This window comes from Microtus ochrogaster, chromosome 15 (assembly GCF_000317375.1).
Source record: "Microtus ochrogaster isolate Prairie Vole_2 chromosome 15, MicOch1.0, whole genome shotgun sequence".
Classification (NCBI taxonomy): domain Eukaryota; kingdom Metazoa; phylum Chordata; class Mammalia; order Rodentia; family Cricetidae; genus Microtus; species Microtus ochrogaster.
This window is the reverse complement of record NC_022017.1, coordinates 22,101,696-22,114,752: the sequence shown is the minus strand read 5'-3', so window position 1 is coordinate 22,114,752 and position 13,057 is coordinate 22,101,696. Positions and strand designations below refer to the sequence as shown.

The 13,057-nt window shown below is 52.9% G+C and overlaps 2 protein-coding genes across 4 annotated transcripts in view; both read right to left on the bottom strand.

The window, feature by feature from the left end:
* Mapk12 (mitogen-activated protein kinase 12) lies at window positions 1–9,813 on the bottom strand. Of its 2 annotated transcripts, XM_005354362.2 has the most exons (12): window positions 9,501–9,813; window positions 9,281–9,410; window positions 6,688–6,746; window positions 4,844–4,955; window positions 4,702–4,731; window positions 4,378–4,425; window positions 3,838–3,952; window positions 2,975–3,046; window positions 2,797–2,876; window positions 2,643–2,721; window positions 2,390–2,563; window positions 1–617 (listed from the first exon to the last, which is right to left on the bottom strand). In XM_005354362.2, the coding sequence occupies exons 1-12, from the start codon at window positions 9,623–9,625 to the stop codon at window positions 538–540; spliced, it is 1,104 nt and encodes a 367-aa protein (XP_005354419.1). In that variant the 5' UTR covers window positions 9,626–9,813; the 3' UTR covers window positions 1–537. The 2 variants fall into 2 exon arrangements, with proteins under 2 accessions (XP_005354419.1, XP_005354420.1); XM_005354363.2 differs by lacking the exon at window positions 4,702–4,731.
* A 1,830-nt stretch (window positions 9,814–11,643) lies between these two features.
* The window catches only part of Mapk11 (mitogen-activated protein kinase 11), a 7,486-nt gene continuing 6,072 nt past the window's right edge, over window positions 11,644–13,057 (bottom strand). For both annotated transcript variants that reach the window (XM_026782808.1, XM_005354360.2), the window contains exon 12: window positions 11,644–12,897. In XM_026782808.1, coding sequence (XP_026638609.1) covers window positions 12,818–12,897 — 80 coding nt within the window. In that variant the 3' untranslated portion in view covers window positions 11,644–12,817. The remainder of the gene's footprint in view (window positions 12,898–13,057) is intronic.

The following is a 13,057-nucleotide window of genomic DNA, read 5'->3' as shown; positions in this document are numbered from 1 at the left end:
ATCTACAAAAGGGTTTATTTGCACCCAGCCACTTAAGCACACAAAATGACTGGTTTACATTCCAAGCTAAGGGCGTAAGAGAATCCACCCCCATCACAGGAGAGATGATATCCCTGAGTCAGTGTCCCCAAAACCTCTATCTCCTTCCTTCTTGGGAGTTGGCCTTGACACTGTCCAGAGAAAGCAGAGCTCAGGGAATAGCACTAAGCTCTGCCAGACCTGAGACCTTGTCACTGGTGAAGGGAGCACAACTCCAAAATTTAAAGGCTAGTTCCGTTTTGGGCGGGGGTCTTGGACAAAGAGCTTAGACGTTCTTCCAGGGTCATCCGGGGCACCCAGAAGCAGAGGAGCAGGTTTGGAGATGGAGGGTCCAGGATTCGAGGGTCTACTCAGTCTCTCCAAGTGGATGACTTGGGATACAAGCCCCAGGAACTGTCAGAGTGCTAACCAGGATTCTTCTTCCAGGGAAGGGGAGCCAAGGTGCCTGTGAGGCTCCCAGCTGGGCTCCTCAGGATGCCCCAAACTATCCAAAGGTCTTCATAGAGCTGTCTCCTTTGGGACTCTGGCTCCTAGCTGCCTGGGAGGCTTGAAGCTGAGCACTTCCTTGTAAGTAACACCTGCAGAAAATGAGGAGAAGCAGATGATAAAGAAGTTAGTCCAAGCTGGGCGGTGGTGGCGCACACCTTATAATCCTACCAATCAGGAGGCAGAGGCGGGCAGATCTCTGTGAGTTTGAGGCCAGCCTGGTCTACAAGAGCTAGTTCCAGGACAAGCTCCAAAGCTCCAGAGAAACCCTGTCTCAAAAAACCAAAAAAAAAAAAAAAAAAGCCAAGAAGTTAGTCCAACATTCACCTAAGGGGAGAAGCTAGCACCCCATGGATTTTTAATCCTAAATGGGCCAATCCCCTTAAAAACATTTAGTGTGAGCTGGGCAGGGGTGGCAGCGCACACCTTTAATCCCAGAATTCAGGAGGCAGAAGCAGGTGGATCTCTGTGAGGTTAGCCTGGTTTGCAGAGAGAGATCCAGAACAACCTGGGGCTGTTACAGAGAAACTCTGGGGGCGGGGAAAGGGGTAAGGTGTGGAGGGGAGGGAGGGAAAAGGAGGGGAAGGGTAGGGTGGGGCATTACTTTGTGTGAAAACTTCTATAAAGATACATTTCCAGGAAAACAGGTGATGAGAGCTTATGTTCAGAAAAAAAAAAAAAAAAAAGGAAGGAAGCTTGTGTTCCTGTCCACAGACTTAGTTGTATGTCCTCTGTGGTCTATGGTAAAAGCAAAAGCGCCCAGGCACAGTGTGTAGGTGGAGACCACAGATCAGATCTGTGGCCTGTGGTTAAGGGAGTTGTTTTGATTAGCAGCAGAAGGGTTTCATCACAAAGAACCAAATTCACAAACATATGACAACACAGAAGGGAAGAATGCCTGCTAGGATTGCAGAAGAACCTTGCAGGGCATGATTTGATAACTTTAACCCATCCAGTCTTTCCCACATCAAGGTGCAAGAACATGGCCTGAAGCCAGGTGATGGTGGCACACACCTTTAATCCCAGCCCTTGGGAGGCAGAGGCAGGTGGATCTCTGTGAGTTTGAGGCTAGCCTGGTCTATGGAGTGAGTTTCAGGACAGCCACAGCCACGGCTGTTATAAAAAGAAACCCTGTCTCAAAAAACCAAAAAAGAACATGGCCTGGGAACTAAAGCAGGCAGGACAAGGGCCAGCATGTCCCGGTAGACGTGTCTTCAGACTGCCAATTTGGAGCAGACACCAGACGCTAGTTCCGGCTCATGGGCCAGTGGGCAGCCTAAGGCCAGTTCTCAAAGATGTAGTAAGGGTCCTCAATGTAAGAGGACAGCCTGTTCAGAACCTGCAGGTTCAACACACGGCCATGGATGGATCTGGGGCTGAAGATGTGAGGAAAAGCCTAGGCCTTGGGACTGCATGGGAATAGACTGTCCCCCATGGCCAGAATATGAGAAAGATGTAGTTGTTTCAGGAGTAAGGATAAATTCAAAGGGGTGAGGAGGAAGTCATAAGGATAAGTGTTTGGTGGAGAGGACTCCAGTGTGGTCTAGACATGAGGGTGCTGGGCAGCACGGGCAGGGGAGAGGACAGGGAATCAGTAGATGCCAAGGGTATTGCTGTCCTGAGCACACAGATGCTCCACCATTCTCGGGACCCATCATGTGCCAGCCTTTGAAGGCGCTGCCATAGGGACACTCTTTCCCACTGCCTTCTGCTCTAGCCAGAAGTCAGCCTGGCCAAGCTGTACTGTCCCACAATGCCCTTTGACCTCCCAACCTTTTATCTCATGTGCAATCCGGGGGACAGAGGCTCATCCGCACAGGCACACAGGGTCCAAAGCCAGACATTGTGTAGAGCCTGCACTCACGCTTCCACTCCTCAAGGGTGCGGTCCACGTCATCAAAGGAGTCATCATATTTCTGGGCCTTGGACTCATCCTCGGTATCCTGCAGGGACTCAAAGTACGGATGGGCCAGTGCCTCAGCTGCCGTCACCCGCTGTTCTGAGTCCAGCACCAGCATCTTTTCTAGAAGGTTCACAGCTGTGGGGAGAGCAAATGAGGCCAAGCCACGGAATAGGACATACCTAAAAGCCTAAGATCTTCACCCAGCCAGCCCTACCCTGAGGGCTTGCGTTGGTCAGGACAGAGGCAAAATCCTTTTTTTCCAGCTCAGGAAGGCCTTCCATGTAGTTCTTGGCCTATGGGGGTCAGGGGAAGAGTGATAGGCCAGCTCCCAAACCCAAGTCCAGCTCACCACCCAGCTTCCCACTGACCTCAGCACTCTGTAACTTCTGTACAAACTCAGGAGGGGGTGTCCCTGTGACCTTCATAATCTCCTTCAGCTGGTCCAGGTCTGTACCAAGGTCAGGAACACAGTGCAAGGGCAGAAGGTGGCCCACCCAGCACCCACACCTGGGCTGAAGTCCCATGATGCTCTGCATAGAAGGATACGGTCACTGCCTTTGAACAGAATCTTCCCTGTAATCATCTCCGCCATGATGCAGCCGACAGACCAAATGTCCACTGAGATACACATCAGTGCCCCACAGACAAGCATAGCATTCATATTCACGAGAGTCAAGAGAAGAGGACATGCAAGAGACCATATATGGAAAACAAATATACATGACCAGGAGGGGTATACACAGGCACGGAGCACAGAGAGTCACTGAGGAGAGTAGCAGAGCTCCACCCCAGCTCAGGAGCCTCCTGGAGGTAGTGCCTACAAAAAGCTCCCTATCAAGAAATGAGGAAGGGGGCTGGAGAGAGGCTAATCAGTTAAGAGCGCTGGCTGCTCCTCCAGAAATCCTTGGTTTGGTTGCAGTAACCCCATGGCAGCTCACAACTCTCCATGACTCCAGTTCTAGAGGATCCAATGCCATCTTCTGGCCTCTGCACTCACCAAGTACACACGTAGATAAGTACTTATACACATACAATTTTTAAAAATGGAGAAGGGTGAAACATGTCTTTAATTCCAGCACTTGAGGGGCAGAAACAGGTGGATCTCTGTGGATTCAAGGCCAACCTGGTCTACATTGGGAGCTCCAGGAATAGCCAGAGCTATACAGTGAGACTGTATCTCAAAATCAAAAAAAAAAAACCCAAAAAGTATAAAATAATGATGATGATGATGATGATGATGATGATGATGAAGGAAGGGCTGAACCGAGGTGTATCGCAATGATAGAGCACTTGCCTAGCATGAATAAGACTCTCTGTTCCATCCCACACACTACAGAAACAAATAAAAGTGAATGGGTAAATGCAGGTGGTGAGTGTGCGCTGGGATCTTCGGATAGCCTCTTTCTTACCTGTCTGTGTGTAGCGCATCCAATTCAAGATGACCTCTGGTGCCCGGTACCACCGGGTCACCACATATCCCGTCATCTCACTGTCTGCCTGTCTGGCTAGGCCAAAGTCTAGGATCTAAAGAAGTATCGGAGGTGGAACTAAGACACTGAGGACGGGCCAAATGTGGTCCAGAAGACTCTAAGAAGCTGGGCTTGAAGTCTCCACACTGGAGCTTTTGTCCGCTTTGGTCTTGGTTTTCCCAGGCTTCTCCCTGAGGTCAGTTCACCTGGCCCTACCCACCTCAGGAGCATGCTAAGGATTTTTCTCTACTTTGCCATCCCCTGATCACTTTTAGGAGCCTCCAAACTCCTGCCCTGGGTGACTAGGGATGTTAGCCACTCTTTACCTAAAGCAGGTACCTGACCCCAAGGACCCATTCACTGCTCAGCCCCAGATGCCTGAGGTCTGTTCCTTTTCCTGGGATAAAGGTCAAGAAGGCCAGTAGGGTGACAGAAGGGGCTCCCACCCCCATCTTGGTCACTTTCCCCACCCAGTGACACCTTCAGCTCACAGTCTTCATTCACAGCCAGGTTGCCAGGCTTCAAATCCTGAGGAAAGAAAGACAGCCGCTGTGACTACCCTGCCAGAGCAAGGCCCAGGCAGCACTTTCCTAGGGCCACCAAAACAGGCCTGACCCTTTTGAGGGAGGGCAGAGGGCTGGGGTCCCCAGAGCAGGCTTTCAACTGGGGACTAATTATATGCATTCCCACCATACTTCTATTTTGCCTTTTTATGAGTTAGCAATGGAAGCTGAGTTTGAGCAGTTCTGTTTACATAGGTGGGGAGGAGCAGACGGGTAATCTCCCAGCCCCACCAAGACTCACTCTGTGGATGACACCAGCAGCGTGGATATACTGTGGGAGAGAGGGAGTTCAGCCGTCAGCTCAGCGGGTGCCCCAAGCCTCACAGCTCTACCCTGCCCAGCCAGGAAGCTCTGTCCACCTCCCTACGGCCACCTCAACTTACCTTCAGCCCCTTCAGCATCTGATACACAAGAAACTGGATTCTGTCTTCACTCAGAGTCTCATGCTTCATCAGCTTGCCCAGATCAGTGCCCATGAACGGCATAACCAGGTAGCTGTGGAAACAAGGGATGCAGCCAATGCAGGGCTAGTCCCTAGACCTAAGCTAACACCCACTGGGCCCAGTTCACACCTTGCCACACCCCATCCCAGCAGAAGCCACTACAGTATTACTCTGTAGCACCCATCCCTCACTATCTTTGGGGTCCTACCATACTGTGATGCTTCAATCCCACCATGCCCTGCAAGGCTCCTACTTTCTGTCCACACCTATCTTGGGCAATTACACCATCTCGATGCACGCTCATATCCCCACTTTCCAAAATGGCAGGCAGGGTTTAGGGGGACTTTGTTTTTGAGGGAAGGTCTCACTTTGCAGTCCTTTCTGGCCCAGAACTCACTGTGCAGACCAGGATGACCTCAGACACACAGACAGCCCTGCCCCTGCCCTGCCCCTGCCTCTGCCTCCTAAGAGCTGGAATTAAAGACCTTCATCCCCACATTTGGTCTTGTTTTGTTTTCAGTTTATTTTTTACAAGTCTGGATGTTTTATCTCCGTGTATATTTGTGCACCACGTGTGTGCAGTGCTTGTGGAAGCCAAAAGAGGGTGTCATCTCTTCTGGGACTTGAATTATAGACAGTTGTGAGCTACCATGTAGGTTCTGGGAATCAAATGCCAGTCCTCTGGAAGAACAGCCAATGCTTTTAACCACTGAGCCATCTCTCCAGCCCTTAGCTTGTGGTTTTATGTTTTTGTTTGTTTGTTTGTTTGTTTGTTTTGTTTGAGACAGGGTCTCATGCAGCCTAAAATGGCCTCAAACGTCTGGTCCTCCTACCTCCATCTCCCTGAGATTACAAGTGTGTGCCACCACACTCTGCCTCAGGGTTTTAAAATTCCTGACTGAACAGCATCATATGCCAGGTGAGCAGCTAGGGCTGCACCTGGAGCTGGCACTTCAGATCATTTAGTTGTATTGATGCCTCAGGCACTGTGAGGACCCAAATGCCAGGCATAAAAGGAAGAAAAGGTTTGGTTCTACTAGGGCATGTCAGTATCCAGGAGAACCTATAGTATATGGGAGTGTGGTGAGGAGCCAGTGGGCAGTAGGCATCTCAGCCTTCACTTGGGCCATGGAAAGAAGGCCTCCAGCATGCTTAGAACCTGAAGCCAGTACCCAAAAGCTATTCAGGTTCCTCCTGCCACACACAGGGTAATCAAGAATCTGGGGCAGGAGTTGGGGCTGCAAGGTTGGATGTTCAGGTGGTTGGAGGGATAGACAAAGGAGAAAGACATCATCCACCCCAGGGGACAATGGGGCCATAGTATATCTTGAGCTTTGCCAGTCAGCAGTGAAGAGCCTGCACCCACTCCAGCCCTCTAGTTGATTACAGTATGAGTCCAGGAATGACCAACCATAGGATAGGACAGGCCCTATCTGCCAGTAAAAGGCAGCAATAGTTCAGATTTGGGGCCACATACTGGGTGCCAGGGTCTTGAACACAAACATCCTATCCAAGGTTCAAACTTGAGGCAATGTGCGGGTCTAAGTACCAAGCTTGGAAGAAGAAAGAGCCATGGTGCTACCAGGGCATGGCAGGGTTCATAGCTCCCAGGAGCATGCAGGAGTGTGAAGTAGACTCTGGTAAGAGGAGTGGGTGGGCAGTGTGCACCCTATCCCTCACTTGGACTACGGGAGAAGGCCCCCGACCTGACCCAGAACCTTAAACTGACACCTAGGAGCCACCTAGGTCCCTCCCACCCTGAGCCAGGCCAGGCCAGCACTCACAAGTCTGTGAAGTCATCCAGAGTCTCATCAGGAGTGAACACATCCAGGAGGCCAATCACCTGGGGAACAAGGGTCAGACAGGATGGAGAGCAAATGGCAGACGCAAGGACTCAGTACGCACCCAGGGTGGCACTGTACTCCTGGTAGAAAGCCCTCCTATAACTACCCTCGTCACCTCCACTGTGCCCACTGTCAGCTCAGCCCCCACCCTGGTACATTTGCCCACAGACACAGGCTATTTTTGGATGCTGACAGCCGGGATACTCTGGGGGGAGGGGCAGTCTCAAGTCTGGGTTGACTCCAGGCTTCTGAGCAATCCAACCCCTTAGTCTTCCCTCCCCGCTTCTTTTCTCCCCCAATGAAGCAGACCCAAGACCAAAGTGGGGAAAGTCCCTTGAGAGGCACGAACACCTGATAAGTCCTTCCTGGGGCCATCCCCTGGCTGTCTAGGCCAAGGGGAAGCACCAGTTTAAACACAGCTTCTGGTTGAGGGAGTTGGACAACAGATGGACAGTGTGACATTGGTTTTCCAGGACTTGGTTGGGGGACAGGAGCTTTAGGGTCAAGGGAGGCTTCCCTGAGGAGGGCTGCATATCCATGTATCAGAAGGGATGCGTAAAAGAGCAAAGAGAGGCAGGATGCCTGATGGCCAAAGCAGGAGCGAAACACCTCCAGAGTAAGGAACAGAGAGGGAGTCCAAGTGGCTGAAGCCCAGGCCGAAGAGGAACCAAGGAGGAGAGAGGAAGCCGAAGGAGGGCCCCAAACTCACATCCCAGAGGAAGATTTGGATTTGATCCACAGAGCTGCTGTGGAAGGAAGGATTTAAACAAAAATGTAACGCTGAGGGGCCAGGCAGTGGTTGTGCACACCGGCAATCCCAGCAGTTGGGAGGCAGAGGCAGGCAGATCTCTGTGAATTTGAGGCCAGTCTAGTCTACAAAGCAAGTTCCAAGACAGCCAGAGCGGATACACAGAGAAACCCTGTCTCAAAAAGCCAAGTGGAAAAAAAATAGATATAATATTGAATATGTCCTCTGAGTTCAATGAAAGGATAGAGAGAATGAGGCAAGAATAGACAGAGAGTAAAGGGCAGATGAGTGAACACTTAGATCATGGCCAAAGTTGGAAGGAAGATCAAGGATAGGAAAGGCCTGGGGGCAGACAAACCACAGATGTGACCTGAGAACTTAGCCCATTCTGCAGAACAGATAGGGAATAGTGTCCTAGAGGTCAAGGGAAGTCCATCAAAGGAATAAAACTTCTTCTGCACTTTAATGGTGTAGAATGTGACCCACAGCCAAGGACCAGAGCTTGAGAAGGAGGGGGATAGGTTAGGGCTAGATCTATGGCAGCCTCGTCTCTGGTGAGTGGGGCATACAGCCTGTCCAAACTTGAGTTTCCATGAGGAGGTAGCTACAACCGCAGCCTCCCAGAAGGTGTTGGGTCATCCTGAAGGCTAGCACACCCAGGTGAGGGCAGGAGCAAAGCTGGGTGGAAGACCCTTGGCAAGGCAGAATGAAGAAGCCCACAACCCTTGGCTGGAGAAGGGTGAAGGGTAGGTGGGTGAAAAAGTGGGAGTGGGGGCTCTGAGGACAGGGGGTGGGGGCTGCACCCATGAGAACAAAGCCTTTTACTGTTTTTTGTTTGCTTGTTTTACTGTTCACGGGTTTACAGGGAAGTGGGAAAGCAGACACAGCTGGGCTGGCGTTCAGTGTAAGCAGGCTTCACAAAGAAAAGAAATAAAGACCCACCATGTCAGCCAAGAGTGGTAGTGGTGAAGCAGTGGGGGTCAGTTTGCTGTTAGCCACAGGGAGTTCATTGTTCCATGGAGCTATTGACTGATGACCCAGGAGGTTAAAACAAGACTAGCACAACAGTCCAGATGGGGAGTAGAACTCACAGCCTCAGGAAGATAAGAAGAAAAAGCTCTCTGGCAGATAGAAGGATTCTGATAGCCAGCAATGTCTATATGAGAGGCACTGGGGCAGCCACGTGCAGCATCCTACCACGGGCAGGTAGGATTGGAATTGAGATGCTTTGCCTGAGGGAAGAAATACACACCCACAATGGTGGCAGTAACGCTCTGCTCCTTTTAAGCCCTGTATCCACAGAGACTGGAGGCTTTCGGATGACAGAGCCAGGGTGAATAGTTCTAGCGACCTGCCCGCCTGGAATAGAAGACTCAGGATGTAGGCAAAAGAAGACCTAGGGTGGGGAAGAGATGCTTTTCCAGGAAAACCCTCTTTCCTACCAGCCTGAAACAAGACAGGGTTTGGAGTGAGCCCTGAGGAGCCCTTAGGCCTAGAACATACCCTGACCACTGCCTGGGCTGAGAAAGTACATACAGGTGGACCAAAAGTGAAACCAAGTCACTGAAGCAGAGGCTGAAAACTTGTAGTGTCGCCCCGATGGAGGTCTGGGATGCCTCCACTTCCTTCCTGGAAGCTGCCGTTAGCTTACTCAAGCAGGAGGCTAAGTAGGAAGGAGGTACCAGGCCCCAGGAAGCTGAGGCAGTGGGCAGGATTTGCAGGAGAGGGCAGGATGAGAGGTGGCCAGTGCACAGTGTCCGCTTCTGGGACGGGCGTTGGACTCACGTTCTCGTGGCGCATGTGTTTGAGGAGGCGCAGCTCTCTGTAGGCGCGCTTGGCAAACAGCTCCGACTGGAAGGGCCGGTACAACTTCTTGATGGCCACCTTGTTACCAGTGCGGCTGTCTATTGCAGAACTGCGGGGCGGACAGCTTGGCTAGAGAACCCGCCCCGTAATCGCCAGCAGCCGCCTGCCCTGCCTGCCACCCCGTCCTGCGAACGCTCACCACACTGCACCATAGGCACCAGAGCCCACGGGCTGCAGGTCCTGGTACACGGCGCGCACCTCCCAGGCCGTTTTGGTCACCTCCTGGCGGTAAAAGCCCTTGCGGGCGGGTGGCGGGGAGCTCATCCCCGGCCGGAGCACTGCGCCCCAGGACCGGACCCAGGATCAGGGGCTCCGCCCGCGCGCCCCGGGTCACTGCGTAGCACCGGGAGGACTCCGCGCCGCCGGCCCGCCTGCCTGTGGGACTTTCCCTTACAGACTCTTCTCTTGGGGTAGCCACCCTGAACTCTCTGTAACCGCCAGCTCCCACCCGACCCTTGTCTCTGGCCGGCAAAGTGGTCCCTCCCGGCCCACTGACCAACCGGGCCCTTGAGCCCTGAGCACGTGACACCCCCCTCTGCCCTCCGGCCCCTGCGGAAACCCGAGGAGGCCTCCGGGGTTGGGCCGAAGGCTTGGAAAGGGAGGGGGGGGGAATTGCCCCATAGCTCACTCCGGACCTGGGGCGGGAGGTGTTGCTGAAACACCCTGGCCAGGCTCTATCCTCAATAGACTTCTCGGCCCTGGGGTCTTAGCAGGTGCTTCTCAGAATTCCAACCGTTCCTGATCTTTCAGAACGTTGGGCCCATTCTAGCAACTTAAGTTCACCAACTTCTATGCCAGCCCCAGGTCAGGTCCACCTGCCCACTTACCAATCACACCCAACCCAATTGTTTTCCTGTTCCTGGCTTAACTCTTCTTTCCCAAGGATGCCCCGCCCTGGGGCTGATTCATTCTTCTCTATGGAGGAGGTATTTGGTTCTGTCTCCCAGACATCTCAGGTTGCATTCCCAACCCCATTGTGAGCACTGGCTCTTCATTTCCTAATCTAGGAACCAGAGGGATTGATCATATAGACTCTTCTAGGGCCCCTTTGCCCCTCTGTCCCCCGCCTTGGCCCCCACCTGGTATGTGGAGTGCCTGCTTTAAGTACTGAATAGGACTGGCCCCTGTATCTACCTCACCTGCTATCCAGTTTGGCCTTCAAATCAGAATAAGCTAAAGTGTGTGCCTGCCCCCAGAAAAAAAGAGGGGATCCTATGTGGACTTTCAGCTTGATGCCTCCATGTGAGCTTCTTCTCTGGGATTTGGCCAAGTCCTGAACCAGATGAACCGGGAGGATAAAGCAACCATCCTTCCCCCAGCCTGGTGACCAGAGTCCATTCCAGGATCCCACTGGGTTGATGAGTAGTAACAAGATCCCGCAGAATTCTCTTCCCCTCCCTCCATGCCTGCCTGCCTGCTGCCGTGAATCAGCAGCTCAAGGCCAGCCAGGGCAGCTTTACACCTGGGCAGCCGCTGGTGATGTGGCACATTCGCAAGCAGACAAGAGCGGGCAGGGAAGCTCTGGGCCACTCAGACCACATCTGCCTGTATCCTGTGCCTGCTGGGAGGCCTCTGACCACCCACCCACATCCTCCAACAAACTCCCCAGTTTCCCCCTTTATTCTGTAGGGGACCAATTCAGACCAGGCTTGGGAACTAGGGCCTTGTATCTGGTTCCACTCACACTCCTGATCCCCCAACACCAGCTTGGCTCTGGTCTGCTAGCTTTCCTCCTGGACCAGCTGCCAGGCTAAGGCTTCTGGAGGTCCAAGATTCAGGACACAGGCCTGATACATGTGCTGGCTGTGTCCTGGGCTAAAGTAAAGTAACCTTTTTGCCTTAGCCAGGAAGGAAAGGACAGCTATTCCCCATATCCTGTCCAATCCCTGAGGAAGAACTGGCCTTTATTCCAGAGACAATCCCTCCCCACCACCCCACCCCAGAGCCAACCCCATCACTGAGCAAGGAGTCAAGCCTGTCCACTGAATTCCAATGTACATAAAACAGCAGGGACCAATGTGTGATGGCTATCACACCATTTTCCCCTTTTAGCCTGTGGGTCTTATCCTGCACTGGTCTCCTGGGTTCTTGACCTCTCTACGGAGCTGTGATGGTGCCAGAAATGGCCACTGCTCTCACTGAGTGGTCAAGGGAGTGCAACATGTGCCAAGTCTGTGGGGCTAGCTGCAAGTGGGCCAAGCACAAGATCCAACCACCCCTCCAGGCAACGGGAGTAGTAGAAGCAATGGGGTCTGGAACCTTCCACACAAATAAGAGCCAGAAGGAAGCCCCTTTATTGTGCACTCTTGGTGCAGGCACTTGACATCCAGAGACCCCTGGTCCCTGACAGCAAGAGATCATCATCTCCTCAGGGAGGAGCCACACCCCAGTGTGTCTTCAAACAGGGTCCTACCTCAAAAATCACTTGGGCAGCTCCTCTCCGGGGAGAGGGCAGATAAGGGATGACTCACAGACCACAGCACCCCAGACCAGCTGTAGAGCTGCAAGGGTAGGGGGAGGTAGAATGTGGACAAACAAACGTCAGCTTTGACTCAAGGTCCAGGGGCAAGAGTGTCCAAGTTCATATCCATGGGTGCTCTCCACCCAGCATCCGTGAGATTACACCCCCTACTTCATCCGTTTCCCAGCTGGCAGTGTGTCCTTCTGCCTCCGGATCCTGTAGCAGCTCCTACACTCTAGCCGAAACTCCAGGTTTTTGGATGGATCTTGGCACCTCTCAGGGTTTTAATCTAGTTCACAGCTGGCTCTCAAGACCCAGTAGGCAACAGGAACTTGGGGGAGGGGAGGCAAGAGTCTCTCCAGCTTAGGTGCCCTCCCAGAAATGGCTGCTGACCCCTCGGGTGCTCACAGATTCATACGCACCAGCACACGCCTGCATATGCTCTGATGTGTGCACCAGGAGTGTACGCTCATTTGCCCACTTGCCCACACATCACAGGTAAACACAAAGCTGCAGCCAGCTTTTCCGATTCAGTATCTAGTGATGGCCTCTGCCTTGCCACCCCCAAAAGGAATGCCACTCATTTGGAGGGGGGCCTCAGCTTTCACCCACTCACTTCCAGGTCGAGCTGCTCCAACCACTGGGACTCCCAGCCCCTCAGAGTCTCCAGGTGCCGTGGCCCATTTGCCTTCCTCCCAGTCCAGAGAGTTCTCAAGAGCAGAAGAGATCCAGACAGGAACCCATTAAGATCCCACACACTGAGGTCCCAAGGAGAACCTGGGTGGGCCAAGGTGGGCCCAGAAACGCTAACTGCCCAGGCTCCAACACATGATGGCAGGCATATGTACACATCCGTGCATCCGTGCGTGTATGTAGGTAGAGTTCTCTCAAGGCAAGGGGTCCCAGGTTAAGGGTCAGGGCTGCCTGAGAGGCACCTCCTGAGGAAAACTGGAAAGCTGAGGAAAGGGGGGCAGGCTCAGGCCTCCCCTCAAGCCTCACTGCTCAATCTCATGGGTGCCAGGTAGCTGTGATGGCTCCAGGGGCTTGAAGCTAAGGACTTCCTGGTAAGTAAGCTCTGAGGGAATGAAAAAAGGGTGAGACTGTGCTGTTGTCCCCGCCCACACACACAACCCAGTTCCCCACCTGCATGTGTGGCATCTGCTTCCCAGCCCACATCTACCACTGCCTAAGCTGAGAACCAGAGCCTGCCTTACCCCACGCTGTTCTCCAAGCCG

Bases quoted from the DNA above. Each gene is read 5' to 3' on its own strand.
- Mapk12 (XM_005354362.2), bottom strand. From the start codon at position 9,625: ATGAGCTCCCCGCCACCCGCCCGCAAGGGCTTTTACCGCCAGGAGGTG. The intron at 4,732-4,843 runs GTAAGTTGAGGT...TCTCTCCCACAG, and splicing joins AGATGCTGAAGGGGCTGAAG to TATATCCACGCTGCTGGTGT. The intron at 4,426-4,701 runs GTGAGTCTTGGT...TTCTTTCCTCAG, and splicing joins CTGCTGGTGTCATCCACAGA to GATTTGAAGCCTGGCAACCT.